Genomic DNA, 13,983 nt, shown 5'->3' with positions numbered 1-13,983 from the left:
ATAGTAGCATTAGACTTAAGTAGCTGTTTTTCAACTGAAGCATATATTTTTTATGAATTTTTTTTGTTATTTCAGCTTCTGGTGAAAGCCAAGAGGCATCACTTTCTATCAGCGAAAGCTAGAGGAAGATGTGGAAAGGGTGTTTCCTATGGTGCGGAAGTCAAAGACAGCCTCAGAATTGAAAGACTTCCTTTTAGAATAGAGATGAGGAGGAATTTCTTTAGAGAGTGGTGAATTTGTTGCCACAGGTAGCTGTGGAGACCAAGTTATTGGGTATATTTAAGGCAGACATGATCAAGATGAGTACAGATTGAGAAAAGAAAAACTGTTTGTTTTAAGGGTTGATTATAAGATGCTGCAGGTTTAGGTATTTGATACAAGTGCTAGATGAAACACAAAGACAAAGCATCATTCATAAGAAGTGATCACAGTTTGTAGCATGCTACCTCATGGAGTGATAAAAGTAGATTCAGGAATAAGTTAGATGAATACTTAGAAGGAAAGAAAATCCAGAGATATAGAGGAACAGTAGGGATGGAGAGTGGTTTAGTAAATGTTGTATAGAGGAGCAAATGTAGATCTAGCAGGTGGAATGGCCATTCTTTGTAAGATAATAATCCCATGATTGACCACTGCATCCAGCATCCGATCATTAATAGCTGGATGAATGATCTTACAAGAATCACATAATATAGTACCAGGAGAAATCAATATGGATCTAAATATTTTCAGTGTATTTTCCTTCCTGCAAGACCTTGCCTAGTATAAATGTCTGTTAGGCTGTTGCAGACTGCTTCTACAGTTTTACTTATCGTTACTTAACCTGAGTGGAAATGTGATAATATTTGTCTTAAAACGGAAATATGGATGCTTGCTGCTTGCATTTTCTGGCGCATCTTTTTACCCTAGATTTGACTAACTGCTGTTAAACCTCATCATTAGGTGAGTAACTAAAAGTGAAAGACAGCTGAGCTGAATATGTCACTCTGCATCCGATTGTCAAACTGAGATCTGTTTATTTTTGGTTAAGTTTTCACTGTCTTTTGTAACAAGAGATTTTGGAGTGGGGCTTCTTTGCAATGAATTACATAGGAAGGCATTAGAGTGCATAAAGATATAGATGATTGATCAATCCTAGTGAAAAATGGTAAGTAGAACTTCATTCAGAGAAGTGTGAGCAGTGCTTTTGAGGAGATACAACAATGCAGGGGAATGCACAATAAATGAAAAGGTATTCATTGGTGTGAAAGAACGAAGGAACCTTGGAGTGTGTGCGTGCACGTGTAGATCTTTGGATCACGGTTCAGTAAGTTGACTAGAAGGGCAAACAGGATGACTTCTCAATTTTAGCCAAGGAAGAGAATGTAAGTGAAAGGAATTTATGTTTATGAATTGTATACAATAACTTGGCAAGAGCTTAAATACAGTGTATAGTTCAGGTCAACTGACCAGAAAGGTTTCACTGCACTGGAGAGGGTGCAGAAGATGTCTGAGGATGTTGCACTGGAAAGTTGTAGTTTTGAGGAAGATTGAATTTTATTCTTTAGAATAGACAAGGTGGAAGGGAGATTTCATTTGAGTTAGATAAAATTATGAGGGACCTTCTGAAGTAAATAGGAAGGGCCTAATTTTCTTAAGAGAAAGGATCATAATCTGGAGGTATATAGCAGATTTAAAGTAATGGGATTAGCGAAGGAAACAAATTTTCACACAAATGTGGTATGAGATTGGAACTCACTACTGGAGGGATGATAGAGGCAGAATCATTTGTCATATTTAAGACATGGACATGTACTTGAAGAGTCATGACCTGTAGGACTATAGACCTGGCATTGAAGTTCAGCCTAGATTGTGCAGCAGTTTTTCAGCTGGTACGTTGGGCTAAATGGTGGCCCTCTGTACAGTAAATTTTAAATTATAGTGAACAGAGGTGGCCCTGCACCCTTTACTATCATACACATTCAGGTTTCTTTGACATTAACAAGGATTCCTTTGCGTTGATTCATGATCCTGACATTTTACCTCCAGCTACAACGAAGCAGCTATTTTAATTATTGCATGCAATTCAATTCTGGAATTTCCTTCACATGCATGTGTCTCCATCTCTGCTCTCTTTTCTGCCTCTTTCCACTCCCCCCTCCCCCACACACCCTTATGTCCAGTGTGCACATAAGCACATGTTCCGCCTGTCCATTTCTTTGTCATACTTTCCATTTATTTCCTCTGCTTTTCAGATGTCATACTGCTGATTAATGAAAAGCGGTCTGCAGCTTACTGCATTCTGCTCAGTGGCAAAGAGGGCCTACCTCTCTTTGATGCAATCATAGTAAATCCTAAATCTGACATTTTTCTTCTTCTTGTATTCAAATAGTGCATATGAGTTTGTTCATTCCTTCCCAAGTACAGTGATGTTATGTCAATCACACATTTTATGATGCACCATGTTTTCATCTATTTATGTAATCCTTCTCTGTCTCATTTTCCTGGTCCTATCTAATGTCCATTTCTTCAGATCTTTATTCTGATTTGAATGGCAGGCAGAGTTAGCTGTCCTTGTTTTCATAGTGCATTTGGTTACTCTGTATACAGTTGCTTTGCAGAGGAAAAAGGGAAGTTTAACATTTGTGAGATCCAGTTAAGCAGGTGGATTAAAAAGGGATCACAGCAAAATGTTTCATAGACCAGATTATTTCCTTGGAAAAATACCAAGATTTTACAACCTATAAATGTTAATGCAAATTCCTCACAATGGGGAGGCAAGGAACTAATTCAGTGGAAGACTTGATTATAGATGTGTTTAATTTGAAACTTAAAAGGAGATTGCTGTTCTAAATGTGTAGCAAGTTAAGCTTCACACAAAATGGCTACCACATTTCCTACATTACAAGGATGGGTACCTACATTAAAACAGTGTTTAATACAAGAAGTGTTTTGGCTTCAAGATGCCGTGGAATATCCAGGGATTCAATTTCAATTCAAGTTTTTTAACTTACCAGATTGAGGATGATTGAATATTTCCAAAGCACACCTTGTTCCAGGAATGAAGAAGATCTGGTAACTTATCTCTCATTGTCATGTTTGCATTTGCCTACATCTGACTAGATCACCTTGCTTGTTCTACATTGTATATTTCTTCCTCATGTAAAATTTGAATCTGCCAAGAATAATCAATGGCAACTTTTGATTTTTGTATTGATCTTGTAGGATTTAACACATCATCTTCTTGGTATTATACAATCAGAAGTGCCATCTCTCTGATGTGGTACTGAATCAAGGCCCATCTGTACTCTTAACTGATTTTAAAATATTCCCCACAACAGTTCTTTATGGTGTCCTGGCTAATATTTATCTATTAACAACATCGTTGAAACATTATCAGGTGATTGTCATGTTATTATTTGAGGCTTTGTTGGACATGATTGGTACAGTTTATCTGAAATTACTGCAAATTACTACCACATATCAAATGTACTTAATTAGTCATAAAGTGCTTTGAGAAATCCTCGGGTATTGAGAAGTACCATTCAAACATCAGTTATCTTTTCATTAGTGCCACGCCACAATAGGACATACCGGACTGAAATTTTATATTTGCAGTTAGTCTTGTTAATACAAGTCTTAGTTATGCTACCATGATATTGTTAAGATCATATTTGGCTTTTCTTGTGGATCCAAGAGAGATTCCAAGAACTGAGTTATCTTGAGGAACCTGAATTTTGGTCTGCTTTTCAAGACTATGAACTTCTCAGAATTCTTGTGTTTGGCTTACCTGTATGGATTGATCTGGAAGATGACTTTCAGCAGCTACGTATTCTGCTTTTAGCCAAAGGATAATTTGAACCACATCACCATGTTGGAAATGAAGGAATGTACACCTCTGCCTCTGGACTTGCACAGTGCTATCTGGGAATTACAAAGGAAAGAGGAATTAACTACAAGATCTAGTCTGTTGAATTCTGTCTTAGGTATTAATGGCCATTGTATCTTGGCTCAGTATACTTCTGGATATCTTTGTCTAAAGCTGTTTTTCTCCAGGCCTCGTTCCTCAATTTGAACAAACAGGATTGTGCCAGGGCACCACACTTCCATACACTATACATGCTTGAGCCCATTGGACAAAAGATGTTGACTCTCTCTTGGATGCTTATCACTTGTTGATTTCCAATTGACAACACATGCGCATTGATAGAACAAGTGATCCTGTTTGTCTTGCTTGCATCCCTTGGATTATGTCAGATTTACGAAAAGCAGTCAATTAGGTGCATTTTGTGGTATAAGAACTCATCATATCTTCCTGATCTTGGTGATGTTATCAGCATGCCCACTGATCACTGATACATTAGCTTTTACATGAAATATAGATTGCAACTTTTTAAAGAGTTTTTTTTCATTTTGATAAAAAAGCTAAACACTTTTTTTCTTCCTTTCTTCCCTCCTCTGCCATTGAAGAAATGCACAACTATGCACCAAGGCGATATCCCAGGGAATCTTATGAAGAAAATTCACAGTATGATGAGCTGGCATACGATTACTATGAATCTCCGTCTCACAGGTCGGAGAGATGGAGGAATGTGTCCAATCAGGCTGATATGCATTCCGAAAGCAACAGAAGATATTACGATGATGCTACTTACACTTCTTCATCCAGAGACGATTTCTTGGATCATGAGGATAGAGGTGATCGCCATTCACAGTACAACGATTTGAGGAATCCCACTGACACCAGTGGGGATGCAGGATTGTTTGGCAGGCCAGCAAATTCAAGTGACAGTGATGCCAGGAGAGGATATGGGATTTACCAGAGATCAGTGAGCCCTGCTGAGTCTAGAGATCGACCGGAATCATACAGAAGCCCAAGTAATTGGCAGTCTCAGAGTTCAGTTGATGACTCGAGAGATTACCAATTCTACAGGAGATCCCAAAGTCCTGATGGCAGAGATAGTCATGGTTCATATAATAGATCCCAAAATCCTGTTGCTAAGTCAGGGCATTTAGAATCACGCAGGCGATCCTGGAGCCCTGGCCATAAGACTGGGGATCAGGGATCAAACCCCCCATCGGGAAGTCCCGTGAAGGCACCTGATGCAGAGTTATACAAATTATTAAGTAATGTTATTGATAATGCTCGGCGTATGAAAGCTAGTAAAAATGACCCCTCTCACACATCTTGGAGCAACTCATCTAGGGATTCCCCTCAAAGGGATTCTTCTGCTTACCAGACCGACGCACCTACACTTGGGTTCCATGGAGATGAGGATTATACACCTCATTTGAATCAGCAGAGTTATAGTCACAAAAGCACGGATGTTTCCAAAAGAAGTCGTTCTTTACATGGTCCTCCTAAAGGTACAAGAGCACCTTTGCTTAAGCGTCCCAAGGTTCCAGCACGACGTGGCCTTCTAGGGAGAGCCCCTGGCCTTCTTGGGACTGCACCTGGTCTTCTAGGGGTCGCACCTGGCCTTCTAGGGATAGCTCCCGGGCTCCTGGGAGTTGCCCCTGGGATTCCAGGAACATCGCCTGCCTTACTAGGGTCAGGCCCTGGCCTTTTGGGGACAGCCCCTGCTGGTTTAGCAGGGTCGTCCATATCCAATGCGCCAGTGGCCACCTACAGAAATGTATCCTCCGATTCTTCTCATTTGCAGTCACTGGGGAATATATCTACCACTACAGGTAATCAAATGGATCTGGAGCAACAAATAATAAAGTGGGCTGGTTTTCAGAGTGTTGACCATTCTGTTAAAAAAAAGTTTGATTCCAATACAGATACTTACTCTAAGGTAGTCTTAGCTTTCCGCTGCTTGATGTCGCAACAGCATCAGGATATCTGTCAGTCATCATCAGCAGCACATCTGGGCCTCACATGCCCTGTGATAGATAATTCTTTTGTGTCTCTGCTGAGAAGGAAGAATATCATTACATGCAGGAAAGCGCTGGATGATCTTGTACAACATGAAGATCCGCTTTTGCAAGAGATTCAGAATAGACTGCTGGAATGTGTAGGTCCCCTGTTTGTAGCAACCAATAACCATGAATTGAGCTCCAAGGTGCAAAGTTCACAATCCGCTAACGAACTTGCCAGTGTACTTGAGCAGGTGATCACGGCATGCCGCCAAACAATGGTATTTGTTGGGCAAACATTTGCGTTTGTCAGCCAAGAAAGAAGGAAGAATCTGTTGAACAAAACCGGACTTGCATCAGTAGCTCCAAGCTATGAATATTTCACAAATCTGGAAAACAATGAGCTGTTTGGGAACAAATACACAAATGAGCTGAAGAGCCGAGTGGAGCATGTCTACCTTACTCCAGTACATAGCCAGGTTTCTAGTTCCAATAAGTTCATGGTCAAAGAGGAACAATCGTCAAATGATGCAGCAATCAAGCCTTCAAAAAGTGAGTAACCTAAATAATTTATCTTCACAAAAGTTTAAATGTAAGTTATGAATCCCAGATACAATTGCTATTGAGTTTTTTTTATTTGATATCACATAACATCTTGAGGAAGATGGCATTGACTTTTGCTGAAATCATTAATCAGACGATTCAACAAACCTACAGATATCAGTGAATAGGTTTCATCCCTTATCTGTCAAGTTCTTGGCCTCACTGTTACCTCCAGCAGTTGGTGGCATGGATGCATTTTCAGCAGTCTGGAAGTGGTCTTTGCACTTGCTGTTTTGGTGGTAGAAGGCCGAATGCCCGACAAGAGAGATTGCTGTATCAATTTAGATCCAATTTTTAAAAGAGTAAGGCTGAGATATTTCTCATGCAAATTCTGTTTTGTTGATTTTGCTCTTTTGTGACTCTGTTAGCCCTTCAGTTTGGCTGATTGTTGCACACACACCTGGCTTGAAATGTTGTGTTTTCTCAAGTCTCCCATTTGTCAGATGCCAAATCTGGCACAAAGACAGATGTAGGTTCTTTGGCGCCAGATGACAACAGTAGATGCAAGACGGATAAAGATTCAGCGTCCACTGATGGCAATGGCAAGAGTGCGGCAGAGGACGCGGCATCAGCTGACGAAGAAGGCATCTGTCCTCCAGACGACCCACAAGTCAAGAATATTATTGATAAGCTGGCAATGTTCGTAGCTAACAAGGGTGAGGCAGCAGAGAAAGCAGTCATGCAGTACAAGAAAGAGGACCCCAATTATAGGTAAGCACAATTACCTGCATTAAGAAATTGGAGCTGTTGTTGGCCATCTAGCCTGCTATAACATTTGGGAAGATTATAGAATCATAGAACTCAAACAGACGCTTCGCCCCATCTAGTCTATGCTGACATGATCTCCTTGGTTATATCTGCTTGATCTTGGACCATATCTGTTCAAACATTCACATCCATGTACCAGACTTCCCTTGTATGTTAAATTGAACCAGCATTTACTACTTCTGCTGCTGACACACTAGCACCACCCTTTGAGATGACAAGTTTCCCCTCAGACACCTCTCAATATTTCACCTTTCTTCCTAAACTAAAGAGGATGCTGTCCAAGTTGCATGCCATCTTGGACAATGACTCCCATCCACTTTATAATGTACTGGTTAGGCGCAGGAGTACATTCAGCCAGAGACTCACTCCACCGAGATGCAACACTGAGCATCTTATGAAGTCATTCCTACCTGTGGCCATCAAACTCCTCTCTCGGAGTGTCAGACACCCTGTGCCAATACGCTGGTCCTGGACTTATTTCCATTTGGCATGATTGACTTATTATTTAATTATTTATGGTTTTATATTGCTATATTTCTTCACTATTCTTGGTTGGTGCGGCTGTAACGAAACCAAATTTCCCTTAGGATCAATGAAGTGTGTCTGTCTGTCTAAACTTGTGACCTCTAGTTGTAGTCTCACCCAACCTGAGGAGAAAAAGGATGCAAACATTCACCCTATCTCTACCTCTCATAATCTTGTAACCCTCTATAAAATCTTTGTTCCCTTGTGCTCCAGGAAATAAATTCTTAACCTGTTGAACCTTTCCCAGCAACCTCCTTGTAAATTTTCTCCGCATTCCTTCAAGCTTATTGATATCTTTCATGTAGGTGATGACCAGAACTGCTTATAATAGTCTAAATTTGGCCTCACCAACATCTTGTACAACTTCAACATAACATCTAAACTCCAGTACTCACTGTCCTTACTTATAAAGGCCGATGTATCAAAAGCTTGCTTTAAGTCTCTTATCTACTATCTGCGATGCCACTTTCAATGGATTATAGATTTTTATTCCAGGTACTTTGTTCTACAACACACCTCAATGCTCTACCATTCATTGTGTAAGTCTTGCCTTGGTTTGTCCCCGAGAAATACAATATTCCACACTTGACTAAATTAAATTTCATCTGATATTTTTCATCCCATTTCCCATCTGGTCAAAATCACACTGCAGGCTTTGATAGCCTTCCTTGCTGTCCACTATGCCCTCAATCTTGGTGTCATCCTCAAATTTGCTGATCCACATTATCATTCAAATAGCTAATGTAGATGAAAAACAACAAACGATCCGTGCAGTCCAGCACCAGTCATAGAATCCAGTCAGAGAATCAGTCATCTTCTACCAGTCGCAGGCTTCTCCCACTAAAATATCCAAATGGCTACTTCATCCTAAATACTGAGCAACATAACCTTCTGGACCAGCTTTCCATGTGGGACTTTGTCAAATGACTTGCTAAAGTCCATGTAAACAACTGCCTGCTCTTCATAGACCTTCGTAACCTCCTAGAAAAAAACTCTTGTGTGCTTAGCTAGACATGATCTACTATATTGGGCTCTGTCTTTCCAAATACTTGTATAGTGTGTCCCTTTATAATATCTTCCAATAATTTGTGCACACTGACATAAGGCACACTGGCCTATAATTTCCTGAAATATCCTTAGAACCTTTATTGAACAACAGTAACTATCCTCGGGTTCTCCAGCATCTTACCTGTGCCTAAGGATGTTTTAAATGTCACTGCCTGGGCCCGTACAATTTCAGCATTAGCTTCCCACAAAGTCCAACGAGAAAAACTTGTCAAACCCTGGGAATCATGGTATTTTCATTGAAGTTTTACTTTCTTATTTTCCTCCATCTTTTGATTTTTATTATGCCTATTGATTTCAGTCCTGAATATGGAATAGAGCTTCATGACAGGTATAACTGAAAAACTAATTTTAGGGGCTGTGAGGATAATTTGTCCAAAGAATCTGCCCATTTTAAAATGACCAGGAGCTGCAACCCATCAAACTGCAGCCATTCCAGAGTGTCAGCTAAGTTGCACAGCATGGACTAACAGCTATTGGCTCTCTTACCTCTGACCTAGGAAATGGTGAGGAAAATAGAAAAGATAGACCCAAATATTGACAATATACTTTTACTTTATAGTTTTCTACATGATACAGAAAGCAATGGGTTCAAATATTACAAGCAAAAATTGGCACAATTTTCTACTGAAAAAGTTTCTGAGTCAAACCAAGGTGAATCAGAGTGTAAAACGTCATTGGAAGGAATGAATGAATTGGAAGCAAATCCAGAGGATTCGCAACCAAAGATCCTCATGCAAGCTGAGACTGCATCATCTTGTCCATCTGAAGAAAAAGGTAGGGATAAGTGCTGCTATAATCAAAGGATTAATTGACTATCTTGAAATCTTAATATTATACTTGATTGGTTTATATTGTAGATTTTTAATAATTTTCACCATACTTTGGAATGTTTTGAGACATTAAAAGTGTTTATCATTCATTTTTACCTTTGCCTGTAAATAGGATGCTTAAGTTGTAGTAAAGTTTTAAGAGCTGCTGAGCCAGGTTACTGAAATGTCATTGCATACTGTGTTGTATATTTAGTTATTTGATAATAAGTGTAGTTATTTCTGCAAAGAAGAACATCTAAGTATATATCATTTTGAAGTACGAATTCAGTCAAAACAGGAGCTTGAGTTTCATGATGCGTCAATAATTATATGCAATGGGAGTGAAAGCTTTAATAACAAGGCCCATCAAATTTTACCAGTTTTTTTTTAAAAAGGCTTGTTTGTTTTGGAAAAACTAAAGATAAATTGTCACATTAAGGAAGTAAAGACAAATATATAAAATTAGCACGTTTGAGTGGTGTTATAGCTCAGGGCATTAGAGCTCAGAGATCAATGCAAATACTGTCTGTGCGAAGTTTGTATGTCCTTCCCATGATGGTGTGAGTTTCCTCTAGGTGCTCCAGTTTCCTCCCACAATCCAAAGATAAACCAGTTGGTAGGTTAATTGGCCATCATAAATTATCTCATGATTAGGCTAGGGTTAAATAGATGATTTGCTGGGCAGTGTGGCTCTTTGGGCCAGAAGGGCCTATTCTGTGCTGTATCTCTAAATAAAAAGGAAAATAAAAATAGATGTCAGCCTTACAGCTTACATATATAGTTTGCATACTAGTTGACCATTGAATAATTATCACTGAAAGCCAATGCTTCCAGAGGGAATCTTTGAATTCGTGATAGAAGGGAATTCAATTCAACAGGGTTGTCAATACTCTATGCTCAACTGAACATTGGTGATAACACTGCCTGAAAACCTCCCACATTCTCTTTCTGCAATACCACATAATTTTAAGAGTGTTGAAAGGTGAATGCCTAGCACTGTTGGAGGGAGGGTCAGTCTTACCCCCATCTATGGGAGCTAGCGATCTGGAAAGTGCTTATAGTGTTTCCGTCTAGGCTAAGAGAGGAGGCTGACTGGTCATTCCCAAAGGGCTCTTGTGTGCCTGTCTTTGCTGTACAGTGGCATGTTCATTGTGCTGGCATATGAAAGTTAACATGTAGTAATTTTAAAGGCATTTGCTTTATTATAAGGAATTTGGTGTACAAACATGATGTCCTGATGTGATTGTACGGAGCTTTACTGACATCACACCTGAAGTACTGTGAGGACAAGCCTTCTTGCGGTAGGGTGGATGCATTTATCTTGGAGACTAAGCACATTAAGGAATTGGGTAGAAAAATAGAAACTACAGAATTCACCAGAATTTTGTAAAATAAAACTCAAGAAACTGTATGAACGTTCCTGAAGCTATTTCTTATGTTCTGCCGTTTCCTGATTATATTTGAATCATTTACATTTTGAGACCTGGTTATCCCTCCCTTGCATGTGGTATGAGAGTACTATGCCAATTTGGCAAAGGATGTATTGTGACTGGACACTGGGTAATTTGTGATTTCTGGGGTGTAATAATCTTGTTCACAGATGATTCTCTCAGTGATGCAAAGACAAAAAGCACTGCAGAGAAACTAGCCAAGTTTGTTGCTGAATGTGGTCCAGAGCTGGAAGAGATTGCCATTGAAAACAACCGGGATAATCCAATGTTCTGGTAAGTGTTCTGTGTACATGTATGTGTGTACATAAATCAGATGACAACTATGCCCTTGCTTGGGGTTAAGGTGACTACCACTTTTCATGGTCCGAGTTCATACATGCTAATTTCACTGTGTTACAGAAGGGGTAGTTGGTTGTAAAAAAAAAACACTGGAGCAACAGCTGTTCATGCCGCTTTGCAAGCTTCTGACTTTAGTTTCAAATGACCAGGGCCATAAGCAATGAGAACACTGTCAGCTGCAAATTCCACTTCAAATAACACCATTGAGACTTTAAAATAGATTGCTGTTCCTTCCTTGTCACTGGATTTAAAAACTTGTGCTCTCTGCCTAATGCTGCTATTTAAGTATCCTTACTGCAGGGAGTGCAATAGTTCAAAACAATGGCTCACTTCTACCTTCTACAGGGCAACTGGTAAAGAGCATTAAATATTTGCATAGCCAAGCACAAACATCTGATAATAAAATTTACAAAAGGAAATATTTGGTTGAGTGGAATATGCTTGTCGCCTGCTAGTAACTATTTCATTGCTCCTTTTCATGTACCATGTTATTACTTATTGCCATGATCTTGTGTTTTTTTGCAGAGATGAGTATAAAAGACCAGTTATCATAAATCAATAGGTTTTTATGTCCATATGTTGATGTTTTGAGGAAAGTACGGCTCTGCTGATTTCCAATCCATAAGGGGTGGTATCTGATCAGCCAAACCTTTTCACCAAATTGTAGTTTTAAGGCTGTCATGTGGCATTAATTTCTTATCCATAATGTTGTGGATAGAGATTTTTCCAAAATGTGTGTTTATCCATTGGCAGTGTAGAGAACTGAGTTGGATTAGAAAAGGGAAATGGGGGTGCTATCCAGTTGGAGCTAAGTGCTTTCAAATCTTTTTGGCACTAATTTGTTCTCTTAACCCAATATTCCTTGAATACCCTTTGGGGAAAACCCCAAGCCATCAGGTATGAACTACATATTTGGTTGAGATTGGACTGTTGGGCAGTAGTAAAGGATATTGGATTGGTCGTCTTCCACATTCGATCGTTAGTTATGTGCATATCGTATGAAATGTGTGATCGATCATAGTCTTGTCTTCAGGAGTGGTTTGCCATTGCCGCCTTCTGGCAGTGTCTTTACAAGACAGATAACCCAGCCATTATCAATACTCTTCAGAGATTGTCTACCTGGTGTCAGTGGTTGTATAACCAGGTCTTGTGATATCCACCAGCTGCTCATATGACCATGACCTGCACCCACGGCTTCATGTGACCCTGATTGGGGCGGGGGGGGGTGGTGAAGCAGGTATTAATACCTTGCCCAAGTATGACCTGCAGGCTAACAGAGGGATAGGGCGCCTTACACCTCCTTTGGTAGAGACATATCTCTATCCCAGAACCCAACTTCCATATTATTGGGTGCATACTATTATTGCAATATGGCTAAGTCTGGTGAATGTGTTAACAGCTCTGCAAATGGGATGATGTGATCATATATCCTTAATTGTATGCAGTCTCCTTGGCATTTCATAATGTTATGAATGAGGAAGTTGACTAAAGACAAGCTTCTGTGAAGGTTGGGATCTTAAAGAAGGCCAGTATTAAAAATTATTCATTTAAGGGATGTGGGCTTTGCAAGCTGAGCAAGTATTTAATTGCCCATTCCTTATTGCCCTTGAGAAAGTGAACTGCTTTCTGGAACTGCTGCAGTCCTTGAGGTATGGATATATCCACAATACTTTTAGGGGGAGAGTTTCGGGGTGTTGACTCAGCAACAATGAAGGAATGGTGATTTATTTCCAAGTCAAGATGGTGTGTAGCTTGGAGAACAATTTTCAGGTGGTGTTGATTCCATACTTTTGTTGCCCTTGTCTGTCCAGCTAGTAGAAAAAGTCTATCTACAGTCATCTACTTGATCTTTCCATTGTTTGCATAGGAGCTGGAGGAGTAGTCCAATGGATATGCTACTGGACTAATATTTAATTAGCAGTCTGGTTAAGCCATAAAAAATATTTGGTCAGAACATGAAGGGGGACTGGAAGAACTCAGTGGATCAGGTGGTATCTAGGGAAAGAAATGGACATTCAACATTTGGGTTGAGATCCTTCATCCAGACCCTTTATATGGTCAGAGAGCAATCGTATTATAGTTGGCTATAGATCTATCTATTCCTCTATAAAAAGATAAAACATGTGCATTTCTGTAGAGTCTTTCACAGCCACAGGCCAATAAAGTCATTGTGAATATAACCAGGGAACTATTGCAATGTGAAATCTGTGAGAGCCAGTGCTGACGCAGGAATAACCGAAGACATAAATGTGATTAATAGCTAAGTTTTTGATGTTACACACAAAAATCTAAAGAAAATCAATGGCTCAGGCAACATCGATGGAGTGAAATGGGCAGTTGACGTTTTGGATTGAAATCTTTCATCTGGACTAAACGATAGAGGAGAGATAGTCAACATAAAAAAAATTGGACAGAAGAGGTGAAACTGAGCTATCAAGTGATAGCTGAATTGAGGTGAGGAGGATTGATAGGCAGATGGGATGGGGAAGGTGGAAATACCTCCAGAAACCAGGAAGTGATGGCTGAAGATGATGGAATGTGAAAGAGAAAAGCAGAGTATGTGGAGATGGCTTTGGGAATAA

At 39.7% G+C, this 13,983-nt stretch overlaps 1 protein-coding gene across 2 annotated transcripts in view; it reads left to right on the top strand.

Annotated features, from left to right (window-relative positions):
• The window catches only part of LOC132406137 (SURP and G-patch domain-containing protein 2-like), a 34,441-nt gene that overhangs the window by 2,942 nt on the left and 17,516 nt on the right, over positions 1-13,983 (top strand). For both annotated transcript variants that reach the window (XM_059991385.1, XM_059991386.1), the window contains exons 2-5: positions 4,450-6,390; positions 6,870-7,152; positions 9,362-9,576; positions 11,212-11,335. In XM_059991385.1, coding sequence (XP_059847368.1) covers positions 4,450-6,390; positions 6,870-7,152; positions 9,362-9,576; positions 11,212-11,335 — 2,563 coding nt within the window. The remainder of the gene's footprint in view (positions 1-4,449; positions 6,391-6,869; positions 7,153-9,361; positions 9,577-11,211; positions 11,336-13,983) is intronic.

The sequence above is a fragment of the Hypanus sabinus genome, chromosome 16 (assembly GCF_030144855.1).
Source record: "Hypanus sabinus isolate sHypSab1 chromosome 16, sHypSab1.hap1, whole genome shotgun sequence".
Taxonomy (NCBI): Eukaryota; Metazoa; Chordata; class Chondrichthyes; order Myliobatiformes; family Dasyatidae; genus Hypanus; species Hypanus sabinus.
The sequence above is the reverse complement of the archived record's forward strand: the minus strand, read 5'-3'. Positions and strand labels throughout refer to the sequence as shown.